This window comes from Trachinotus anak, unplaced genomic scaffold, assembly GCF_046630095.1.
Source record: "Trachinotus anak isolate AG129_WGS33_773 ecotype Australia unplaced genomic scaffold, CSIRO_AGI_Tana_v1 ptg000028l, whole genome shotgun sequence".
In the NCBI taxonomy this organism is placed as follows: Eukaryota; Metazoa; Chordata; class Actinopteri; order Carangiformes; family Carangidae; genus Trachinotus; species Trachinotus anak.
In genome coordinates, this window is record NW_027273879.1 from 4,792,437 (window position 1) to 4,818,048 (window position 25,612).

Consider the following 25,612-nt stretch of genomic DNA (forward strand, 5'->3'; position numbering starts at 1 on the left):
GAAAAAATGAAATAAACACTATGGTGTCAACATTTATGAGGGGCACAATGGTGTAAGAGAGAAGCCAAAACCAGCAATGACAGGAGTTGTGACAGCATCAGGTTTGTGGTTTTGGTCTCACCAATAGCTCATGTTGTTAAAGTGCTCTGTGAACTGAGTCAGGTTGGGACTCTTCTCCTCATTCTGCTCCTTGGCCCAAAGCAGCACCTCAGGAATCTGGAGGAAAACAGGAGGAGTTACAATTATGGTAAGCAATGTAGAGCTCAGTGTCAAAACACGACAAATGTAAATTGGCAACTACCTTGGATACAAAGAACCCATCCTACCTCTATTTTATAGAAGAGTTCAGCATCAAGAAGAGTGAGCTGATCAGCAATCTCATGACTGCGGAAGTCGTGAAGAGTTCCAGGCCTGTGAGGACACACAAACTGTCAGGTGATGACTCCAGCTTTAAGTTTTACATCACAGACTGGCTGTAGCTACAGGAGTGAAATGGACAGAAATGACTCTTCCTAGTTCATCTTGGTAATTACTTGTTAAGCAAAATTGCTTTTTAGAAAATGTACAGAATGAAAAATGAAAATGAACTAAGTGTGCAGATCTCCTGTTTTTATGGGTGTGGATATAGAAACTCATTTAAAACAACTATAAACAATAAGAGTTAGAGTTATCACACATATTAAGAGATTTGAGTAAAATAAGGTTATCAGAGTACAGAATTAAGTCGACCTTTTAAAGGTGCCTTTAGACTGCATCAATGACGACTGTGCAACATGGGTCTAATAAAATTAAAATCTTCTGTCTCAGACGTCAGTTTGAGGTATGGGCTGATGGATGCGTGATTGAGCGCAGAGCTCCGATATAAATAGAAAAAATATAGAGAGCAGATGTATAACATCAGCTCGACTCATCCATCTGTGCTGCTCTTATATTTTGAAAAAGCAGCTCCACAAGGTTTTCTTCTTTACCAGAGTTCTACAGATTTTTTTTGTTGTTTGTTTGCAGGTTGTCTTTGACCGCTACACAGTCCGATCCAGGGGAACTGTTGTGGACTGATTTCACCATGTTTCTCTTAAGATTGTGAAGGACGTTCATATCAGTGTAAAGGGGCTTTTACCCACTGGCCTAAAATGAAAGATTGTAATTGGAAAAGAATATTTTTAAAATGTAATGTAATATTGTATTTTGTATTTATGGCCATTTATATCTCTCTTGTAAATGCCTGTATCCACTGGGAGTAAAGATGGTATTTTATGTTACTGTTAAATGATAATGTTGTATAAAGTAATGTATAGATTCAGATGTATTTGAGGAAACGGAAACAATCTCAGTATTGACCTTGATGAAAGAAAGATACCTTAAAAAGCTGTCATGAATAAAGCAACGTGTTTCAATAACAGATTCCATGGAAACATTATCAAACCATTATAAAAGCATCATCTGGGAATGACTATTATTTTAAGTAGTCTTGTGTAGTCTTATGGTGTCCGACAGCCAGTCTACCAGGCAGGTAACAAAACAGTCTGCCATCCCCAAGGACAATGAGCCGTAGGCAAAAGCGCAGCGTTCCACAAGTAGCGTCAACACACCCCATACAAGTGTCAGAAAGAGCTGACCCTTGACCCCCCCCCACAGTACCTGGCAGAGACCCCTCGGGCGGCCAGGGGCTTGAGGGAGTTAGTGTAGCGCAGCAGCTTCTTCTGCTCCACCTTATCCAGGATGTTCTTGCGGAGCACGCGGGCGAGGCTGAGCTCGCCGTTGCACACCAGCGTGAACACCAGGTCCATCAGTTGTTTCAAGATGTCCTCTGTCAGCTCCACCAGGCTGGAGGGCCAAGGAAGAGGAGAGGGGAGTGATTAAAAATGATTAACAAGTTGTGATGGGCAAAACAGAAGAGCAGAAGGAGGAAAGTAATACAGTTGGTTGTTGAATTGAAAAAGTTACGAGCATAAAGTGTCAGTTGAGGGGAGATTTGTGAATGAGCTCGCAGAGAGAGACATTTCCTGTTATAGCTGTCAGCAGACCAATAAAGTAAAGCTCTTAGGATGATTGAGTTCAGCTAACATTATTATTGCAATTCATTGTTAGCAGAGTAATATGACTGAAATAACTTAATTCATCATTATATCCCAGCACTCAATTCATCATTATGTAATAATGAGTTCACATGATGAAATTTGCATCAGGTGTCAATAACCAGTGCTTCCCAACATGAACATCTGAAGTGAAGTATTGTAATTGGTACATTTTTCTCTTATTTCCTATCTTGTGACCCTCTTTGGGATCCTGACCCCAGGTTGTGAACCACAGTCTTATTTGACCCTTGCAGATATTGTAGTTGTTGTTGTATGAAAATCAAAATGACGGCATACAGAGTCCTATTAAAGGCACTAGCAATATCCATGTTCCTTAACCTACGCATGCTTTTACCCATTAATTAATTAATTCAGACCACTGTTTCCCTCCACATGATGTCACTGAAGAGGTTATTTTCTCCAGAATGAGGACAAAAACACTGAGTCCCACTCACCACAGCTCATCCACCACACGAACCAGCACAAAAAACGTGTTCTTGCTGACTCGCTTCTTGAAGGTGTCCGGACTGTGGCAGAACCTGGTATATGTGCTTTGTGGTCAAGGACAATGAGAACAGCACGAAATGTGGATTACAACACACAGCAGCATACATAACTGAGATTACAAGATTAGGTTTTATCAGGCTTTATTTAGGAGAAGCATGTGGTCTGTGGTTCTAGAAATCAATTATTATGTAGCTTTTATCCCCCACATTCTCTTCTATTATACTCTAGTTAAAACAACTACTTAATCTAATTTTAATACATTTCAGGACATAAAATAGACTAACATTCAGCAAACATGACCATGATACAAAAACTGTAGCTCTCTCTCTGCCTCACAGCAACATACACCATGACACAGCAGTGTCAGTGCTGTGTTCTACATTAATTCTTTCAGAAAAAATGATGGGGCTTTTAGCAGCTAAACTGCTGATTATTTACTCAAACAACTCTTTGACTGTTTGGTCTAGAAAATGGTGAAACTGCTTGTCATAATTTCCTAAATCCCACAGTGATATTTAAAAAACTCTGGAACCCAAATATATTTAGTTTACACGTGAGGCAACAGACAAACGACAAAAGATTAACTGATTATCAAAATAGTTGCTAATTAATTTTCTGTCAATCAAATAATCTATTAATCACTTAATCATTTTATCTCGAAGCAATTACAAAGCCAGTCATTCGAATTAGAGCTGGAAAAACTGTGGAGGGAAAACTTAATGGCACTCCTGTTCTCCTGAGGTGCCATTAAGTTTCAGTTTCTGTAGTAATTTCGACACACGTATTCATCAGCAGAGTGCTATGGGGTCACTGTGGGATTCTATTTATGAATGCTTTCAAATGAAAGATGTGAATACGAGCAAACAAGATAAACAAGTCTTTCCTTGGCAAATAAATCACTAGGCAAGAAAAACAGTCTTCTACCAACAAAACAACGATTACGCTCAGAGTGACATGTTGAGCGATTTGAAAAGGATATCTGTAGTGTAGCTTCTTAATGAGGTCCTCTGGGGTTATAAAAGTCCTATATGTAGTCAGAAAGGCTTCACAGTACAAAACGAGATCTGTCAAGTAAACACAGAGGGAAAAAAACAGCATATTTCAGTTTGATGTGCAGCCAGAGTTCCCAATTAACCACCTAAAGATGAAAACACATCATCAAATGTGAGGGCTACATAACCCGGACTGACACACGCAAGTAACTGAACCAGGGAGAAAGAGAGAGAGAGAGAGAGAGAGAGAGAGAGAGAGAGAGACTGAGGCTATTTAACATCCTCCTCAGATACAGAGATTAGAAAAGTAGTAACATGCCAGTCAAAATAAAGAACCACACTTTACAAATAAAGTAAATGTGTCTTTGGATATAAAGTGATTGCTGTAGAGCTAGCAAAACCAAGCTGTACCAGTGACCCCGAAGCACAGTAACACACTCTACTCTGCATAACAAATACGTGGGGTGAGTATGAGTGTTAATGTGTTCTGTAATCTCTACTGTACCTTTGCGGTCTGTTTCTGTAGCGTGGACTAATAGAATATCTCCTGATCCAGCACGTACATCAGGGCCATCGTCATTCTGGGAAAAATTAAGGAGAGAAAGCAAGGTGTGGAGAAAATGATTGACAGATAGAAAGAATGGAGAGAAGTGAGTGAGGTTGAAAGCAGGAGAGGAGGAAAAGAGTGGTTAGAGCAGATGTAGAGTGATGCAGTCTAGCCTAAAATGTAGCTTGCACCTTTCCTCTTCCTGCCTGGTTTTTTTTTGTCCTGCACCAGCTCCTCTGATGACGAAGAAAAAGTCAGACTTGTGTTAGATTAAAGCACCACCACTGCAATATGTCTCCTGTAACACCTTAAAATGTCATCACAGGCCATGAATCTCTCCTCCTTGCAATTCTGATCTCTCCCTATCTCCTTTTATAAATCATTGCTGTCACATTGCCCCTAACCTTGCAGAGTGGCGAGCAGCATTTACACACATCTGTCTATCAGACTGCACCACGCAGGACAAAGGAGGAGGCGGCGTTGGAAAAGGAGGAGGAGGAGGAGGAGGAGGGCGGTTTGGCAGTTTCGGCTCTGCAGTTTCAGAGGCTCAACTCCAGAGGGCAGCAATGGCTATCAGTGGTGCATCGCAGGATCTGATTTCACATCTGAGTGACTCCCGGTGACCTTTAGTCTGCGCTGGACTAACAGGATAAAATGTGCTTTGTATGCTGGTGCTGCACTGTTTTGTTCTGTCACAGCACATTTCTAAAAACAGGGCACAGCATCAGCAGTGGCGTCTGTCTTACCTCTTGTTTTAGTGTTATCCTATTCATAATCTCCTTGTGGTCTATCAGGGAGAGTTCGTCCACTTCTTCCTCATCGCTTCCAGCAGACTCTGTTGACTTCTGCCTCCTACCACACACACACACACCATCAGAACACAAAAACTCACAACTGTCTGAGGCACTACTGACTATAGCTGTATCAAACACACATACTACTTATTATTGCGATTTGTTAATTGTTTGACGACGAGTTGATTGGAAGAAAATGAATCAGCAACTATTTTGATACTCCAGTTATTCTTTAAGAAAAAATATGGAAACATTCCTTGGTTTCAGCTTCTAAAATGTGAGGATTTGATGTTCTTTGCTGAGAAAATAATTAGCAGATTAACTGATTATGCAATCATTAGTTGCACCCCCCCTTTAAATGTGTCTATGTATTCACACTGGAAAGAAATACACAATTAAGACAGCACAGTGCAGAATGTAGTCAAATGCGCCCTGCCCAGAACACCGGGGACATGCCAAACACCCTTTCTTTTTGTGGCGCACCTGGTACACCTGCAGCACACTTAACAGTGTGGGATCACAAACAATACCTATCATACATTATCTGTGGGCATGTTAGAGCTTGTGACATTCACTACTTTAATATCCTTTAAACACAGGACATGATGCAGAAACATATTGTTGTCTGGGGCGTTGGGTCTTTCAAATATGATTAAATGTACTGAAGCAAGTTGAGTTCTATTCTGAATTCACTTTTGAACTTCAACATGTTGGAGATCTTACCATCATCATATTTTCTGTGTGTAGTAATGTACCATTTTATTTGTCATACGATGATCCATAACCATCTGCCATTGAATACCACTGTAGTGTCATGTGGACAGTGCCAGTAGAATTAAAAAGGCAGCCTAGTGTCTTCATGTTGAATTTATTACTAATAATTTTTTCAGGCTAGACTGTTTTACATGGAACAATGATTGTGACAACCTGATGAGGAAATAGTCATCTGCTTCATCAACTTCTTGCGACATAAACATGATCATGGTTTGATCCACAAAAGAACAGTTTTTTTCCAAAATACCTGGAAACACTAAAACGTAACAGTCTCTCACATCATGTTGGTGATCGCAGCAACATGTCTGTATTGTAATTCAAAAAGCAGAGCTCCGGATGTTTCTTTGGCCAGACTTGTTAAAAAAGAAGAGGGATCTGCTGCCCCGAGGAGACAGGAACAGACCTGACGTTCCTCAGGGAGTTATTAGACAAGGATTAACTGATCTAAGATTTTTCATGAGACTGTGTGAACTGTTTTCAATGTGTCAGGCTGAGGTTATTTTGCAACGGTCTGGTGCTGGTTGCACAAACTTTAACCAGTACATGTCGTGTATAATTACAGCTTGACAGCATGTATCCCCAGTCCTGTTGGACTACTAAAAAAAAAAAAACTCGATTGATTTTCAAGAGTGCTGTTGATGTGCACTCTTCTCCCACAACACACTGCACAAAGGGAATGGAGGAGCTGCTCACAGTCGGGAAAAATGAAAATTTAATTATGAATGGTGGTGAAACAGCTCCAGGGTTAGGGTTATCTGTAATCTGTTATCTGAAAATCAGAGTCTATTTGGCAATGGTGTTCTAAAGCCGCAGTTTAACTGATGTCTAATAGTACATTGTGCATCAGTATGTTGATTTTTGTTTACTTACGTAATATAAAGATTAGTATACAGCACATACTGTATACAGTGATTATGTAGTATAGATGTGGGACACAGTGTATCACTTAGAGGATGTGAACATTAGAACCCTTACCTTTCTTTGTCCAAAGCCTCTTTGCTATTGGTGGATGGCATCTGAGGGGTGGGGTCTTGAAGTACATCATCAGCTGCAATTGTTTCCTAATCATTGGGTGGAAAAACAATAATCAACATCTGTACAGTGAGATACATGGAACATCACTGGTGCATGGTTCCATGCAGTGACAGGAGCTGGGTTATTGATGAGTTCCGACAGACCACCAGGATCTCATGCAACATGTTTGGTGGAGAGGAGGATGGATACTTTATACACATGTCTCAGGATGTTATCCCTATTAGTGTTAACTTACATGAGGTGTAAAGGGCTGATGGGTAAAATTAAGCTTTTCCTCAGTATGAGCCAGGAAAAACCCAACAGATGAAACTCACTCGCACTGAAACTGCACCAGACTGTGAAACTACAAATACAATCACACATCTGTATATCTCTGTCATTCTCCCTTACATTTCCACACACCAGACCCCAAATGAGCCTTAAATACACCCCGAATGCTCACGCCGACCCAAAGGAATACAAACACACACACACACACACACACACACTGTCACACATGCGCAGGTGCACATAAGCTGTTATGGGGAATGTTATTGGAAAATTGAAAACTGGTGAACCATTGAGAATCCCTTTTGAAGCGGCAACATGTCAGGTGTTAGATCGGAACAAGGTTAAATGCTCATTATAGTTGAAGCGCAGCCACAGAGACAGCAATCACCAGCCAGGCAGTCAGAACAACATACAGATGGACATCTTTTCCACAGACACCACCCACAGCACATGAGTCCCTTGCAGGCAAACCCGTGAACCTGTCATGCTCAGTCAGGTTTAGCCACAATCACATTCCATTTCGACGCCGTCAGTTCAAGAGATGAATCAATAAGAGCTGCTCAGTGCAACAGATGACTGGAGAAAGTGATATCTGCCAGTTTAACAGGCCCTGATTCATATCCTGAAGTGACTGATGTGCGAATGGAATTGACCTTTCACCTGTGGCAGTCAACTACTTACTCTGAGGGAGAGAGGCAGCTCCCCATTGGCCTGGCTGGATGAGTACAAGTTGACGTACTCCCCCTCCCCGCCCTCGTCATTCGCGCTCTCGCTCTACGGGAAAAGAGGAGGGACACAAACCGAGGCGTAAGGCAGCGGAGAGGGGCACAGAGTTGTTTTCTAAGGGTGGGACAGACGTCAAGTGTGAATATGTGACTAAAGAAGAGAGATAGCGGCTAGCCGAGGTCTGGCACTCTACAGTGAGCGGTGCGTTTCCCAGCTCAGAGTCGTCATGGCCACCAGGTGGCACTGAAGTGCATCATTTATAAAGGTAACTATTTACTGGCAAAAAGAACATGCAGTGCAACATGCTCTACTGGGATTCTTTTTAGAGCAATAATCAGACAGCAGACAGTTTGTGGGCAGTGATAACGACAACAAGATGCCACTAAGTGAATTAGTCACTATATTATCATCTGAGCAACACTACTGAATACCAAACTGCTGGAATCTAACACCAGCCTGCCAAAGGAAGGGATCCAGGATCACAGGATCTATCTTAGAGAGCTGGTTCGTATAAGTATCCTGCGTGTGCTTCCACCATCTATCCATAGTAAGCTCACCGCTGAGGTGTGGAGAGAGTCAGTGAGAGAAGACTCAGAAGGAAGACAGACAGCCACAGAGCCCATTGAGCCAGCCAGGGAACCGTTGGGCCCGCCCCCGCTGCCATCCAGAATGGTGGCATTGGTCAAGGCAACCTGGTCCAAGCTCTGTGATTGGTGGAAAGAACGAAAGCAGGAAAGAAAAAATAAAAAAATAAATAAAAAGACAGGACTAAGGGATTAGAGAGGTGAAGACAGAGCAGACAGAAAAAGAATCTGAACAATAGGCAGAGGGGGGGAAAGGTATTCACCTCGTTCTCCAACACCTCTAATAAACCTGGACTATGGGAGTGATGTGCCTGAACATGAAATGCACTGCACACTCACATACACCCAAGAATGTGAAACTGTAACCAGTGGCAAAAGAAACATCTCTAGTGAGATAACATGGAAGATGAGACGACAGAGATGCTTCACAGAGACACACTTAGATCAGCGAACATCAACTCTCAGTATGTAAATGTCTTAAGACAAGAGACGTCTTCACAACGTGTGTGTGCGTGTGGCCAGCTAAGGAGATGCCTGCCAGCAGGGAGGTAGCGGTAACCTGTTTTAACACGTTGTGCATACCAGCCCTCTTTCAGCATTCCAGCAAAAAGCGGTGCATACACAGATCACTGATAAGCACTGCACACGCACATACACTTGCGCTGACACACACAGACACAAACAAACGCATGCACGTGTTCACGCACAGACACACAGAATCAGCTGGCAATTAAGGCCACTAATTCTTCTTTTTTTTTTCTTACCACAAGTCTTAAAAATAATGATCAAATTAGGGCTGATCAAATCTTCACTTTCCACTCAACATATGCAAACCAGCTTTCCTGGCATGGCTTACCCCCCCCCCCCCCCCCGAAACCCCTCCAAAAAACATCATGCCCCAAGGAGTTGAGGAATGCAAACATTCCTCAGGAACAGACAAATGGGAGGTGTTTGAGTGTGTGTGTGTGCGCGCATGTGTGTGTCTGTGTGTTTGGAGGGGGGGGGGGGGGGGGGGGGGGGGCGGTGGTTGCATCACAGTGGTGAAGGGGAGACTAGGCAGATACGAGAAAGTCTGACGAGTGTGTGGACAGTGGATCAAGACGATGAGGAGAGAAGAGAGGAAGGAAGAAGAGCAGAAACAGGAGGAATGTGTTTTCCATCAGGTCCATCTGGTGCTGCATTCCTCTGGAGATATCCTGAGGGAGATCCACACCATTTCTTTGCATGACTCGCACACCATGGGGTCATCATGGGGCAACGCAACGCAACGCAACACCCCTCCCCCCCCCCCCCCCCCCCCCCCCAAAAAAAAAATACTGACCAAACTGTAACATATAGCCAGGTCTGCTCTGGGGTCAAGGTCAGGCCCTAACTAACTGGAATACAGCACTGATCAACCACAAGCTAATTCATTAACAAGAACCTGTTGATGGTTGAGACGTTCCAGTCAGAGCAACAAAGGGCTATTTGTAAACCCGGACCTAAGGCCTGACAGTCTCTTGTGATATTTGGATGTGCTACTCAAGACACACAACTGACTGACTGTATCTCTGAGCCAAACTGAAAAGCAAGAAAGGGTCAAATAATTACCTGTCATGTGAAGGAATGCCTCAGTGCAACACACAAACACACAAACTCAGCAAGCCAGAGGCTACACAGAACCACAACAAATAACTGCACACACTCGTGAACACACAAAGCACACATTAATATCTAAAAAAAAAACAAAAAAAAAACAAAACCCCAGAACAAAACAACAAATGCACACTTGGATGGGTGGATGAACAAAATTAAGGACCACACAGCAACCAAACTACGGACCCTCAAGGGATGGACCCATGAGAAACCCCAAGAGGGAGCAGGGGTGGATGAACAGACTGCATCACATATGGAGAACACACAGGTCAAGCCACCCCTGGACCAGTCCAGGACCACACAGCACCCACGCCAGAGTGGAGAATGGGAAGGATGGGGGTTTTTGGGGGCGGTGGGGGGAACTCACCGTGGGTGTGGTCAAGGACGCTTGGCCAATCAGGTAGGAGTTAGAGACGGACATGCTGAGGCCCAGCCCAGAGCCCGCCTCCTCCATGGCCGCTACAGACGGCTGGAGGTGGCAGGAGAGAGAAGAGGAGGAGGAGGAAGAGGGGGAGGAAGAGTGGGAGGCCTGAGAAGGAAACAGAAAGAAACAGAAAGAAAGAAACAGAAAGAACGAAAGAAAGAAAGAAAGAAAGGGAGTGAAAGGAATGGAGGTTATAGAAAGGCAAAGAGGGAAAACAGGGTGTTAAGGGAGAGAAAATAAGAAAAAAGGGGACAGTTGATTATACTAGTAAGCAAGACTGAATTAGAGCAGATTTAATCAAAGTATAGCAGCAGAGTGGTGAGGTCAAAGTGGTGAAAGCTGAGGAGGATTCTGGGAGTTCAAATGAGAAGCATCAGCTCATTGGCTGCAGATATAAATAAAACAGAGAAGTGAATGACTAATGCTGTGGAGGTGTTACAGAATGAGTCTAGCGTTATGTTTAAGTTAGAGCTATTCCAAGAAAGCCCTAATTACAACGGGGTTATGTGACGTGAACTGGTCACACACATTCATGTGTACTGTGACAGTCCAATAAACCTTCTTTAATGTCCTGAGCTTTAAGGGCTTTGCAGAAACCAGGCCATCCACAACAACATGCTCTAAACAGGGCCAATATGCTATACTGGTGTTTTCACAGTAGCTGAAATTACTTTTTTTTTTTTTTTGCAAAGCCGTGTAAAGTCGCCAAAGCGTGTAAGCCTGGAACATGGGTTTATGGAGGAGGCAAACAGGCTTATTCCACTGGGCCACGAGCTCATCAAGTCCAAAACATGAGGCCAGATTAGGCATTGCAGCAGGGGCAAAGATGAGCGCAGTTCGACTGTACGCTCAGACAAAAGAATGATAAAAATAAGAGCTGGGCACAGGGCTGTAAATACACAATGGTGGAAGAAAGAGGACAATGGGCAAAGAGAATGAAGAAAGACTCTCTGAGGTGGCCTGTGCAGACTGACACTCAGACACAAAGTCTATTTTCTCTCCTGAGCTATGGTACTGTACATCTTAAGTAGCTACACCATCTGTTTACTGTCCACAGAAGTACCTTGTCTTCATTACTACAGAAAGTTTAGGCCAACCACAGATCAATTTGTCAAATACAAATGGCAGGTGTTGGCAGGGGAACACTACCTCTTATGAGACAATCTATGATCTGCATGTTTTATAGCTGTACAGTGGTGATCATTAAAGGGAAATTTAACTTTGATTAAATGATTAATGTAAAACTGCCCCGATATATGTTGTTTTGTGTGACTCCTCATTTCACCTACGGCTGTGGTGTTTCCCATATTTAATGGGAAATAACCAGAATTGTTCTAACGTTATCATAAAATAGTGTGTAGGAACCCACTGCTCATAATGACAAGCTGATTGAGAAAATTAGTTTTAAGGGCCTTTAAAGGCTTAATTCAAAACTCACATGGCTCATCACAGTGTCCCTTCTCCTGCTATGACCTCTCCAATCGTCTCTTTTCTTCTCTCTGCCCACTGAATCACTGTCAGACAGTTGTCTCAATTAACCCAGACGCCGACCCAGATTAAGATAAGTGCACTGCATCTGATGTGGGCCTGATAAGTGCCGCCTTATCTCCCACTAACAACCAAACACCTCTGTGTATGCACAGATGTCTGCTTTGGCTACAAAAATGGCGAGGGAGGGAGATAGAGAGTAAGGAGGAGGGGCTGGATAGGTGACAGAGATAACAAGATAGGAAGAGGCTCGAGAGAAAATTGATGAGGATTACCACGAGAAGGTTCTTTAGCCATAGAATACAATCTGCATTCTTTCCCAGCTTGCATACAGCACGAAGACATTTGAGCCATCACTGGGCTCGACTGCAGAGGGCTGTTTATATTGTGTCCTCAGACATTCTTTGTGATGTTATTCTAGGTGTAATCTCATAAATTGATATTGTGATCAATGGAGGCTCCACAGTCTTTGATTTGAATTGGGGGAAGATGAACTGAACAATTTCTACAATTTAAAATACAGCTTTGCTCACACAGTCCAAATTAGTGAACCTTGCTATTTATTTCTACCCTCTTGTGAAAGACACTTGTTTACTTTAACCCTGTGTTTATGAGGAATGGCACAATATCAAGGTAGCTGCCTTTTTGTCCTTCAGAAAAATTACTGTCCATTTCCTGCACACCTGGAGGGCTTACTTACCAGTTGCCTCTGTTTTGGGGGCAATGCCGGGGGCTGCAGCGGCTCGTGGACTGAGTCAGTGCTGCTGAAGGAGTCATTGAAGCCGTAGACCTCCTGGAAGCGCTTGTTACGCTGCTCATAGATGCTCTCACTCTGTGGCATCTGGTAGAACACGGAGGGCTGCGGCTCAGAGTAGTCTTCCACAAACTGCATGTACTGGAGGACTGGAGGAGGCAGATGGGGTAGATTACATCATATTTAGTGTTTATATGGCTCAGAATTATGACTCTGGACTCACTCACTTTAAACTGACTTTAAGACAGTTGCGCACGTCAAATTACTCATGCATTTAGTCACTCTGTGAAAAGTGTCTCAGCTTGCAGGAAGGGCTGACTGTATGGAATGACATAATACAGTAGCTTGAGAGGAAGTGATGTAGCAGGTGTGTCAGGAAATGACCAAATGTTGCCCTCTGTGCCCCTGGAGCCGGACCATTGTAGCACATCCTGGTATTCACTTCCTCCCTCTATTCACAGTGGAATATTTCCTTGACATAAGCTATGCTTCAATGAACTGATGATGAAGTGCAGCCAATGTCCTGCTGTCCCTTACTAAATCAACCTCATCCCTTCCTTTATTCCTTCCTTCATTAGACTCTTTGTCCTTACCTTTGCTTCTGTGACCTCTATTCAGGCATCTCATTTAAAAGGTCTTTTTTTTTCTCTTCCCTGCCTTTTTTATTGTGTCCCCATCCCCTCCGTTCCCCTCACTTACTGTGCCTGCTTTTCTTTTCTGGGAGTGGCGGTGGACTGGCGGGGACATCTGCATTCTCGCTGGCAATGTACTGGGCAACGAACACACCCCCGTTTGTCTGGGGCATGGGTGAGATGGGTGTGAAAAGTGGGAATGGAGGTGTAGGGTGCAACTCCTCTTCTGACAAGTTGTCATACTGGGAGGGATAACGCTCGTACAGCACTCTGGACCCTCCGTCAGGGAAGGGCGATGTCTGGGTGCTGCGCCGCTTCTTCTGAGGCAGGGCGGGTGGCGCGCTGATGCGGGAGGACTGTAAGGGATTAGGTTGATTGGGCTGCGGGGTCCAGTACTCTGGGGGCTGCTGCGGTGGAGGAGCACTAAAGCGGGGATGTGAAGGGTGCTGTCCGGGGACTGGGGAAGAGGACTCGCTGTGGGACTCAGGCAGGGGGCTCAAGCACCCTCCCACGGGTATTGGGGGCAGGTTTTCCCCAGCTGACAAGTCCTGGTGGAGGAAGTCATAATCCGGGTCGTAATTCTCTGTGTTGTCTGAAAAGGTGAAGATAAGATAAAATCTGTCAGCATACACTCACAATATGTATAAAATGTACACTAGGAAAGGTTCGTCAAGGGCTGGGTCCCAATAGCTAATTCCATTTAGGATCTGCTTCCAGTTGCCAAATATCCTGATCTGTTAAGATCTTCTCAAACCTTTAATCCGTGCTCCTTTACATGATGTAGTTAACACACGTTTACAGTTTAATGTCAACTGCGTATTCTTACCGAGCGTCTCGCAGCTGGTGTTACGAGAACACTGGCCACTGTCCTGCTCCATGGAGGAGAGCTGCTCGTCAGACTTGCTGAGTTTCCCCATGCTGCTGCAGGGAGACAGACGCGGAGAGTCGCCCCCGTATGACTGACTCCCCCCAGAGAAACGCCTCTGCAGGAATTCCTGCTCGTAGTCCTGCTGCTGCACAGACAGAGAAATTCTTAAACTGTGATTTATAATCATGCATTTACTTCCTGTATGTTGTGTTGATATGTTCTTAGAGTGAAAATGAAGGTAAGCTATAATGGGCCATGAAGTCTAATATCTTTACGCCCTCACCTGTCTGTGGACGCTGCAGGGCAGGCTGGAGCCACGGCTCATAGGGGCCACCACTGCCACCCGTGTAGGCGAAGGCGCAGACTGACGCTTCTTAGGGGGAAGAGCTGGTGGAGGACTATTGACAGATAAACAGACACAGCAGAAGTGAATAACAAGAATGTTGGATGTCATTGTCCCTGAGGCAAAGTCAATACAGATATATCAGGCAAGCACGCAAAACACTTTCTCAGGCATGTATGCACACACAAATCCATGTATGAATACATGAACACACACATTGTTATCCCTCCTGGAGAATAGTGAGATGAAAGTGAGGGTGTTTCATGTTAGCCTCTCTCAGCTATGACATGAAGCTGTCCTGCTTGTCAAACCTAAACTCTCCCAGAGTTAATACCAGGTCAGGATGCGGCAAACAGCGGGACATAAGGCGCCATGATATGGAGGCCAGTGAAAAGACACTGCATAAGTCAGTCACACACTCTCATGCACTGGACGGTCTTCTGATTGGATGATGAGCTCTTCAAGGGATACCGAGGATGACACAGACGTTGGGATAATGCAACCATGCAAGTCAAAAAAACTTTCATCCAATCCAGAAGCTTTATGGAAGGTGGGGAGAGGGGGGGGTCTAGGGTGGGATGTTATAATGGAGACAGATGATCCTATAGGCTAACATACTTTTCCTTCTGAGAGGGTCTCCTTTGGCCAGCGTCAGCACTCAACTGTGCTCTGTTCCCAGAATCCAAAGGGAAACCAAAGATGAAAGAAATTGAGAGAGACAGCAGAAAGAGTAAGAAAGGAAGAGACAGAACAACCAGCAAACCAAAATGTGCCTAAAGTGTGAAAGTAGTCAAAGATTTTCAGGAATCTGGATTTTTTTTTTTGCATTTCAATCAATGGATCAGCAGCAGTGTCGCATGGGAAAAGACTATGAAACTACATCCGAATAAGCACGAAAATGTTCCTGTTTTTGAAACTTAAAAAAGTTTTAAAATCAGTGAAAATGAAAGAAATATGGGGAAATCGCTCTTCCCATACCCGTATCCTAAAAGCTGTCCTTATTCCTCGTTCGATGTGTGCGAGACATTTACAGAAAAAAAGTTTTGAAAATAAATTCAGCGTAAAGTGAAACAGCTGTTATGAATAAATACAGAACGGGCTCTTCTGCTTTTGGGACCTAAGTGCAAAAGGTCACAAAATTTCTGTGGGCACATAACTGCCAAGCCACATCTCTGCATCTCATTGAATGGAAACAAAACAGAAAAAAAAGAAAAACTGAGGGAAAAAAAAAACCTCATACAAAGATGCAAAGATCTGATGAAACCTTTCAGACCCTATGATGTCAATTAAGTCCCAGCTGAGCTTTGTAGCAGAAAACATCCTCCAGAATTAATATTTTAGTCTATTATTACATTTCACTTTGACCAAACCAAAACCTGAATTTCAGATTTGGATCCATTAACAGCTCCTTGTACAGAAGCTGCATTACAGCTGCAGTTTTTGAGTGTGTCGTCCTCACCTGAGCTCTGCCATCTTTGCTTCAGGAAGTGGGGGTTTGGGAGGGGCTACGTCCTCATCAGGTATCTCAGTGGCAGCCTCTGCAGGAGCGGCTGCTGGAGCAGTCTTAATCGAGACTTCCTGCTCCCGATCTATCAAGGGCATCTCCGATGACACGCTGCTACACACATAAAAGCTGTCTGAGCGAATGTGTTACTTTGAGTAGTGTCTGAATGTTTGTCTCCCACAGAGCAAGCTTTTTCTACCCACCTCTCTGCTGTGGTAGCGGGTGCTGCTGGTTTGTTAGGGGTGGTCGGTGACGGCTGCTCCTGTTTCTCTATGGTCAGCTTCACCAATTCCTGTTCATAGAAAGACAACACAGCTTCAGCTTCTTCTACAAGAAACACCACACGAGGATGATGCTAACATCATCCACAATATTTCTTGCCGTACCTTTACTCCATCCAGCACTGCTTTGATGACACTTGTGACAGACGCCACATTTTCCTTGTCCTCCAAGTCGATCCCATCCAGCATCACCTGGTCCGCCCAACGGATGAGGTTGGCCAGACTCTGGTACACACGGTTATGGCAGGAAGACAGCGCTGAACTGTTGAGAGGGTGTGGGAATAGGGTTGGCCCAGGGTAAGAGTAGAACAAAGCAATGGAGAACAGGCGAGAGGAATTTCAGAGAGGAGAAGAAGAAGAGTGACACGTGGATGGTGTACAGGAGGTGAGAGAAGGTACAGAAACCCGAGACACAACAGGGGAGGGGGTGTGAAAAGAGCAATGGGACAAGCATATGTTCGAGAGAAGGTGAGAAAAATCACATGGAAACAGGATCACATGATACACATCCATCTATCTACATATTCAGGGGCCACTTGCTGAGGGACTGCAGGTATACCAGACTACATGTTCGGAGGCTGGAATAAGCTAGCTAGCGCTGATGGAAGAATGTGTAACCGCACAGGGAGGCAGGGTGTTGTTCCTGCCTGTAGTGAAGGGCGCATTCAGACCCAACACTAAGGTGTGGCACGGGCCTGTACCAACATGCTGCAGCTGATTCACAGCGCTGGAATATCCATCCACTGTCTCTACACAGCTTAGCCCTGCAGTGAATGGGAGACAACTATAGCTGTGGGGGTTAGCAGAAGGTTTTAAGGGATGGTGGAGCAGTTGGAAGGGTGGAGAGGTTTGACCCAGAAAGACTACACAGGCTGAGGGCTGTAGGTTACACTGGTGGGAATAGTGAAACTATAAAAGTCTACAGCTTTGAGTGCCCAGTCTGTTTGTAGATTTTGGTAAATAAGCACTTTGATCAACTTAACACTGTGTGTGCCAGAGAGTGGGTAGGAGTTACACCCACTGTTGACCTAGTTATTTGACCAATACTGATTTAAATCATTGCAAACAATTTAACTCTGTAGTACACTCTGCATGCTTAACAGATGGCAAACCAAATTTAGTAATATTAACACATGAGAGTATTTTTTTCTTTCAACAGTAACTCAACGCACATGAGCTTAATTACCAAAAAAAAAAAACAAAAAACATCTGGGCTGCCCTTTAGGAGAAGTTGTGAAATAACTTGCTTGTGGAAGTGATGTTTAACTTGCTGCATGATGTCTAAGGCTAAAGCAAAATACTACACTTCTGCAGTGATCTAGTGGGGTTTGTCTCCATTAGGCTGAGGTCAGGTCCCCACAGACGGGTGCCTCTCCATACTGCAGCAACAATCCATCAGTCGCTTCTAAACACACAGTTGTGAAATACGAAATCTGTCACCTCCGGCCTCCGTACCTTCATTTGCACTGATGGATGGGGAAAGGCACAAAGACAGAGACAAAGAGGTTCTAACATGTCTTGACAGTCAGAGCAAAACTTGGGCTAAGGGTGCTTTTACAGAGGGGGGTTTACTTCAACCAGAGAGGAAGTAAAGCGAAACTTGTTCTATCTGTAAATGCATCTGAAAGGTTAAATTGATTTCTCTTCCTTGAAGGTAACATTCCTGATAACATCACATCACATCAACAGAGATTAACATGGCAACGGAATTTTAAAGACTTCAGGCAACAAGTCCCGGAAACCCTGCAGTGAGGGATGTCGTCTGTCGCAACGCTCGATCAATCTGCACAAGGCAGTCAACACCATGCTAGTTCTAACACGTCTTGTGGGCATACCAGCTATGTTTGAGGTTACAGTGAGAGGCAAGAATGATAAGAATGAATCGACAAATGGTCCATTGCTAATTATTGTATATATGGTGGGAAGAGGACAGCAATCAGAGAGCCAAGAGTTTATAGTATCTTTGATGATTCCAGTCTGTGCACAAAAAAAAGATACATAAACGTTTCTATCTTGTGCTTTAAATCAAAGGGACAAGTTGGAATGAACGCTTTCAAATATTATCCTAAGTCTAAATAAAGTGTTAGGCCTCACCTGTGTTGTACTCGGGCCTCCACCTGCACCAGAGGCAGGATGGCTTCAAGCACCTTGCTGGCTGAGCCTGGGAGCATCTCCAGCACCTTCTTCTCCACGACCATTTTGTCCACGATTGTCTTGAAGTAGCGCAGGGCACTGACCACCTCCTTCTCATGCTCCTCCAGCCGACTCACCTTCTAGAAGGGAGAAAGCAATAATACAAAATAGTAGCTAAGAGCTGTAGCACAAAACTACTTCTGATCATGATGATGATGACAAACTGAGTACACAGTGAACAACCCATTTAGTTTCTGAACCAACACAACAGTCTGAGCTCTCTGCTATTCTTCTATTACTCCCATGGTTTGCTCACAGTTTAAAGCACCATCTATCAAGTGATGTGGCTTGAAGCCATCTTGCTTCTGCAGCAACAGGCTCTTTCATCCTCTCCAGTCTTTCACAGCAGGACTGCTGGGGAATATACTCATTACACCAAAAGCCTTAAGAGGGAGCAGAGGAGTTCATTCAGGAAGTGGCCCAATTCCATTCATGTCTTTATAAGTTTAGACACCTGCTGTAGCACAGCCAGCCGCCACACCGGCTGGGAAGCTGTGGGAACCAGCAGGGATACTCGCACACACACTGACACAATGGAATATGTGAGCACAAAACATTAGGCAGGAAAACAATCGCCTAACAAATAGGCAAACAAACACAGGGAATAGGAGGGAAAGAGATGAATTTCCCACAATACACACATTTTCTGCAAACACACCTTGTTAGCAGGTTTCTCAGTGCTCTTGGCTGCTGGCTCGGGCTGCAGTTGCTTGCCCTTCTTAGATGGTGTCCTCTTGATCTTGGGAGAATGGAACTTGTCCATCAGTTTCATGGTGAAAGAGGACAGATGGGACCGTTGCGAGTCTGTGGATGGAGGGAAAACAGAGAGAGTTGAGTGGTCAGTCAAGGAGCAGAAATTCTCAGGGGATGACTAGAAATTAGATTAAAAACAGATGGCACGAGCACACTGAAGTGTTGGTATCACACACACTGCAACTCAGCTAAAATTATGCTCAAGTGAAGACACTCAACACGAGAGAGGTAGATGAACTTGAATTTAACGAAAGGAGAACAGAGATTTTATCAAGTATCTGTAACATCCGCATTTCATCTGCTCTTTTTGTTTCCAACATAAATCTGCTGCACAGGATCCTCCAGCAGTCCAGGATGTGCACAGATGTGTGCGCACACATTTGAGTGCACACAAAGAGAGACAAGTACAGAGCAGAAGACTATGGTTATAATAAAATACTCTATTTAGTGCTGAAATGAAAATTGCTTTATGGTACATAATTGAGAGAGGCTTCATAATAGAGTAATTTAGCAGAATTCCACTTGTTCACTGTGGAGAGTGCTGATTGTATCTGGGGAGAGAAGAGTTCCCCACTCCATTAATCCCTGAAGAATGGACAGCTCATTCACTGTCCCCTTTCACCCCGCCCCCATCTCCACACCAAACTGAATCAAGAGATAAATACTAATAACAGCGGTGGGAGGCGGCAGGAAGCGTGGGTTTTATCAGCCACAAAATTACACCTCTATCTGCTGTAATCTCCCCTCAGCTCGATGACAGCGGGGTCAGGCATTCCACGGTCATCAGCGTAAAAACACTGAATGCTGAATAGCAATCAGCAGCAGGAAAGCAGCACAAACTAGACTTCCAGCCGGGCAGGGCTTTCATCTGCACCATCGATCCACATGCCGCGCACATATCCACCCTACTGTTCTTTCTCTCCACCCCTAATCCTCATCATCCCTTACTCCGAGCAAAAGCCAAAGTTCGCTGAGGCAGCCAAGGACGGCTGTGTGTCTCATTAAAAATGTTGATGTGAACGCTTCCAGTGGAGTTTCCTACCAATACAATGGATGAGACATGCATGACCCCTCAAGGCTCTCTATTTACACTGCATTTTTTTTTTTTATCTTATCTCAGTGCTGTGAAAAATAAATCAACAACTGCTGTTCTGCAGGAATTAGTGAGTTACTCATGGTGCATGGCCGATTTAATAAACCACTGAGTTGCTGGAAATGTATCTCATGACTGTTGTGTCACTTTTAACCTGCATTTGACCTAGTTCCTTACATCCAAACATCAAATCACTCTGGACACATTTTTCTACATAAATACATTAGCTTTGCTAAAATACAACATAACTCTACTGCTGGAAGACATGTAAGACATATTGATTTTTTTTAAATTTCATTAGTAGCCCAGTTATGTCACTTCAAAAGAAAACCACTATGTGGCAGAATTAGCAGGCTCTTCAGGAGGGTGTTATAGATTGCGTGTGTGTTCTAACTTTAATTTCCAACAGTGGAGTAAAGAGATAAAACGTCAGCTAGTCAGTTGGGCAGGATTTAGGAGAAAAGAGGAAGACACAAAGAGCCTGAGTTTTATCAGAGTCAGACTAGGGAGCAGACCCAGTGAAGACCATGCATAAGGGGACAAGCTGTTCATCTAAACAGCTGTCTGTATCAATACTCTGTAGCATAGCCACAGGGGATGCTGTGTTTGCTTCAGTGCACCTAAATGGAGTCTGAACAGCATAGCTAGGGGCTGACAGTGAGTGAGGATTTTTTTTTTTCTACCCTGAGGCTATACATACCTGTGTTAGCCAGTTTTGCCGCAAGCAAGGCTGCTTTCCTGGCAAGATTTTACATTATGGCAATGTGTGGAGTGGATGATATGCTTCTGATTTCACATGAGCCTACAGGTGAATTTAGTCTACAATAATCTTTGACCCTGTTGCCCCCTTATTCCCAGCATGAATACAGGGAATGTGGCTAACATCGCAATATTCTGGTCCCTATCACTCCATCCCAGCTTAAACTGGCCCATAAGGACTGTGAGTGAGTTCACAGTTGCAACTCAGCGTCCCGGCCCAGAGTTGAGAAGCAGTGACATCAGCACAGTGAGTCACCGCCATGATCGATACAGCTGGTCCCTCAGACACCATTGCAGCCCCCGTGGCTTAGCTGTTTATCATGCACACGGGGCTGGTTCCCTGTCTCCTCTGCTCCCTATTCACTTCTCTACCACCTCTCTCCCCCTCTCCCTCTCTCTCTCTTCATTCTGAGTTCTGAGAAAGGCCCCCCTCCCTTTTGCGTTCGCTGGAAGTCTGGCTCAGCATGGAAATGACATCATCAACAGAAAGAAATGAAGAGGGTGAAAAAGAGAAAGCCACAGAGGGAAAGAGAGACAGAGAGAGGGAGGAATACAGTGAAGTGCTCTGTTATAGTCATGTAGGGCTCTCAACGTCAACCCTCCACCCCTCCACCAGAGACCGGCCAACCATTCCTCCTGCTCTCCCCAGATGCCTGCCTGCTGCTGTTATGAGGTGGTGATGTCATTGGTTGTAATGTCTCTCACACTGAATCTGACTAGTCATGGACTGAGTAAAAGACTGAAAGAAACCTCACAGTGCAAACATTTTTTTTTTATTTTTGTATTTTTTTTCAGCTACCTAGACCACAACACACCTTTATACTGCTGTGCCTGCTCCTGCATGTGCTCTAACACCCGTGCACAACAGTTTCATACACAAGCTTAATGTTTCTTTATAGCCAATATGTGGATTTTTACTGCTTTAAGACAATGCAGTGAACAGAGACGGGTTGGAAATGGTCAACTCAATATTCCCAGAATGGATCACATCATTCATAACTCCTTGTTGATTCGTGCTAGTTGCTCCAAAATTTATTCCCTGCTACTTTTAAGATACAGTAAAATACAGCAGCACAAAGTGCACACAGTCACAGTAAAGTGTGGTTACACTTCCATAAAGGGCTTGGTTTGTCTCCTCTGTTGTAAACTGCTACAGTCCCACAGTGAAATGATCACACACAGCTCCCCTGAGCTTCACTGTGTTACACTGTAACCTCACAGCCATTTGTAGAAAGCAGCATGATGAGTTTACATTGCAGCAATTAAAGGTCCCTATGAATATCATATAATGTTTTATTATTATGTTACACAGTTCATGCTTGTTGTTCTTTTTGATTTGGTGTGGGTAGCAAAAGTAAATCTAGTTGCCTGTTTTTTTTAATGCTATGAAGAGCAAAAGAAAATCAGGAAATCACTAAAATCAGATTGTTAAGAATAAATAGTGAAGGATTCAGGGTGTAAACATTGTTTGGAGGCATTTAAATTGCTTAAACACTTTAAAATGCTCTGAAAGGCCCTGGGGATATTTAAAACAAACACTCAAGTCTGAACTACTCCTGAACAAAGCCTGGGAGAGTTCTCACACAAGTCTGTGGTATAGTATAGTCCCCAGGAGCCTTCCAGTTGCCGAGTTGTCTCAAAGCTTCATTACACAATGAGCAATGCACACACACACACACCACACAGACACAGGATATAAATCTATGGGTGCCTCTAGTAAAAACAAACTGTTAAGTGTATGCAATACACCTTAAATAAGATTTGTTTGTGTACATTTAATAGTGTTCACATATTTGCTCATTTGCCAGATTAACTGAAGACCAAAACAGACCTCCACATTTGATTCTTTTGCTTAAATGTTGTGCATAGATATGAGTCATCAAGGCACATCTATTACCCTCCTTGGAAATCTGACGGTCCCCTGTCACAACACAGACCCACCGGCCCAAGTACAATCCTTCCAGGGTGTGTATGTTTTAAGATCTCTTAAGAACAGTCTTACTTAACCTGTGTTACTGTCAGGGATTTCCCTGCTTAACTATCATTTAAGTGGGCAGTCACATTTGTTTCCACTGATGCTAAAATCCTAACTTCAAAAATTAAGCACAAAATCCAAAGCGAGACAAAGGGCAAATATGATTATGTTCACACAGCAGAATAATGAATAATGAATAAATGAATAAATGAAGCTGAAGGTGTCACACAGAGACAAGAGACTTTCTTAAAGGTCTTTGGAACGCTGCTTCCTAATAAACTAAGTCTCATTAGTGTAAACAGTGTGTGTTTCCTCTGTTCATTGGACACAAACCGTGAGCAGGAAATGGTTGGATCCTCTGTTGATATAAATTGTGCTCAATTAGTTATAATTTAATGGGCAACACACACCACCAGGACAGTGTCAACACCTTTGATTTTTGTTTCAGAAAGCACTGCAACAAATGAATGAATTGAAATGAGAAATAAAACACATTTATACTCATATAATATGTACTTTTCTTGGTGCCTGACCAAACTTCTGGACAGAACACATACAGCAGAATAGTTCAGACAGAAATCCCAGGATCCCATTGGCTGGTAATGATCCCTACAACACAACTGATGAGCGGTGACATATGAGCTTGTCCAGAACTGACTGAAGAACTGACAGACTGGCAGATTGATCTGTTTCTTGTTTAGTACAGGTGTGATCTATAGGGGACAGCTGGTCAGGCCCCCACCCCTCCCCTCCCCCCCAGAATAGGATGAAGATGAGGTGTAGGGATACTGGGGAGGCTGTGCTTATGGTTACACACACAGCTGTCACCTCCTGCTGAACTCAGTGAAAGTGTGCGTATATGGACCTGTTGAGCCTGCTAAAAGACTGCAACAAAGGTCACAAAGGTTACTGGGCCAGCTGCTGAGGAGGGAAGAAGGCAAGGGGGAAAAAAGGAGACGAATTTGACAAGTAGAGAAATGAATTGATGTGTGTTCCTGCTCTCTACTAACTACCTGAAAAATTAAACCTGGGAAATGTGAACACACACAGTGCACACTGGATTTACATTTTACAACTCAATTCTAGGTAACATATTTCAGCCTGCGTTTCTGTACTTTATCACAGCAAAGCACTCTGGGTAGATAAGTAAACTTAAGAATCTACAGCTATTCTAGCTATTCTAGTTCTGTGAGGCTGCTGTAAGGTAATGCTAATGCCAACATGCTAACATGCTAACAATGATAATACTAACATTCTAATAATATTATATATAATAATAAGATATGTGCCATATTTATGCATAAACAGAATAATAACCATGCTTAAAAGAAGCTTCTGCTGTAAATGAATGCAAATGTGTTTCACCTCAGTTTAAAGCATTGAATATAATTGCTTTAACATTATTCACTGTACTTTAAAAAAAAACAAATTCAGGTTCATTCTTGGCACATTTAAGCAGAACTAATGACAATGACAGAAACTCTGCCCTGGGATGCATGTAAATAGACAGCACATTGTTTACAAGTGACTGCGCCTGCAAGGAGGTCTTATATGTCCATAAAAACGACAACATAGTGAGTGAATTACTGTCTGCTACACTGTAAAACAAAAACCGCAGAGAAGCAGCGCCAAGTATCATATCTCCACAGGCAAGACCTGCTGTGGTGCAAGAGAGAGGAATGCAGGCCTGAGGCATGTGAGATGAACGGTGGGGAGAAAAAATGGAGAGGAAAGAGAAAAATTCAACAGGAAATAGTTAAGTGCTTAGTGAATTATTTATTCTCTCCATTGTAGTGGTTGGCTTCCTGCTGGCTATGTTCAATTTTCAATAGGAATCCTCTTTATGCCCTCAGTTATCAACAAGCAGCACTATAGGATACAGCAGGCTGTGTTTGTGTGTGTGTGATGGCAGGGAGGGGAAGAAACCCTGGTATAGAACGTGGCCCCTGGTTAATGGTTGATTTGAAATGTAATGGAGGAAGAAGTCCAGTGGTGGGTTTTCCAGTTTTCCAGCTGTGCTCTCTTGAGTATGGTGTTCAACAACGAGCCACAGGAGCACTGAGAGCATCCAGTCCACTTACAGAGAGAGTAAATGAGATACAGTGGATGCTAAGTGCTCAGTCCACTTACAATCTATTGTATTTCACTTAACAAATGAGCAAATGAGACACAGAAGACGGTTTCAATGTGGACAATCAAATTATCAATGCAAGCTGACAAATCCAAATACTGGATTTCTTTAGTCACTCCTTTCTCCATGTGACTTCTCAAGTCCTAAAATAAATATAAGGGGTGCATAATTTTGAATGGCATCTGAGCAATTACATCAGGGATTATAATCAACTATTACCAACTAACTGACAGAAAAATGAGCCACTTTAACAAAGCTGATTTCTATTTAAATGAATATTTTACCTACATGATACTACATTTACTCTGAGCTCATTAATAACACACAATTACTTTTCAAGATTGGAGATTTGAAACTCAAATCTTGTTGCATTATATGTCTTAATTTACCAAAATCCCATATTTCAATTCTTGTCTGAAAGAGAACGCGTGTCTTTTTTTGTCTTTTCTCCTCCAATATTTTAAGCTATTAACAG

At 43.4% G+C, this 25,612-nt stretch overlaps 1 protein-coding gene across 14 annotated transcripts in view; it reads right to left on the reverse strand.

Annotated features, from left to right (window-relative positions):
• The window catches only part of rapgef1b (Rap guanine nucleotide exchange factor (GEF) 1b), a 200,089-nt gene that overhangs the window by 2,203 nt on the left and 172,274 nt on the right, over positions 1-25,612 (reverse strand). For 2 of the 14 annotated variants that reach the window (XM_071466910.1, XM_071466901.1), the window contains exons 2-22: positions 19,085-19,230; positions 18,328-18,506; positions 16,339-16,495; positions 16,156-16,244; positions 15,908-16,066; positions 15,067-15,117; positions 14,389-14,503; positions 14,064-14,250; positions 13,305-13,829; positions 12,552-12,754; positions 10,307-10,468; positions 8,278-8,424; positions 7,676-7,768; positions 6,665-6,750; positions 4,868-4,973; positions 4,080-4,155; positions 3,558-3,646; positions 2,531-2,619; positions 1,639-1,824; positions 327-411; positions 122-216 (exon numbers count right to left, since the gene is read on the reverse strand). In XM_071466910.1, the coding sequence (XP_071323011.1) occupies positions 122-216; positions 327-411; positions 1,639-1,824; positions 2,531-2,619; positions 3,558-3,646; positions 4,080-4,155; positions 4,868-4,973; positions 6,665-6,750; positions 7,676-7,768; positions 8,278-8,424; positions 10,307-10,468; positions 12,552-12,754; positions 13,305-13,829; positions 14,064-14,250; positions 14,389-14,503; positions 15,067-15,117; positions 15,908-16,066; positions 16,156-16,244; positions 16,339-16,495; positions 18,328-18,506; positions 19,085-19,198 (2,993 nt within the window). In that variant the 5' untranslated portion in view covers positions 19,199-19,230. Of the gene's footprint in view, positions 1-121; positions 217-326; positions 412-1,638; positions 1,825-2,530; positions 2,624-3,557; positions 3,647-4,079; positions 4,156-4,867; positions 4,974-6,664; positions 6,751-7,675; positions 7,769-8,277; positions 8,425-10,306; positions 10,469-12,551; positions 12,755-13,304; positions 13,830-14,063; positions 14,251-14,388; positions 14,504-15,066; positions 15,118-15,907; positions 16,067-16,155; positions 16,245-16,338; positions 16,496-18,327; positions 18,507-19,084; positions 19,231-25,612 lie in introns of all 14 variants that reach the window. The other 12 variants (XM_071466904.1, XM_071466903.1, XM_071466902.1 and 9 more) reach the window with 12 other exon arrangements.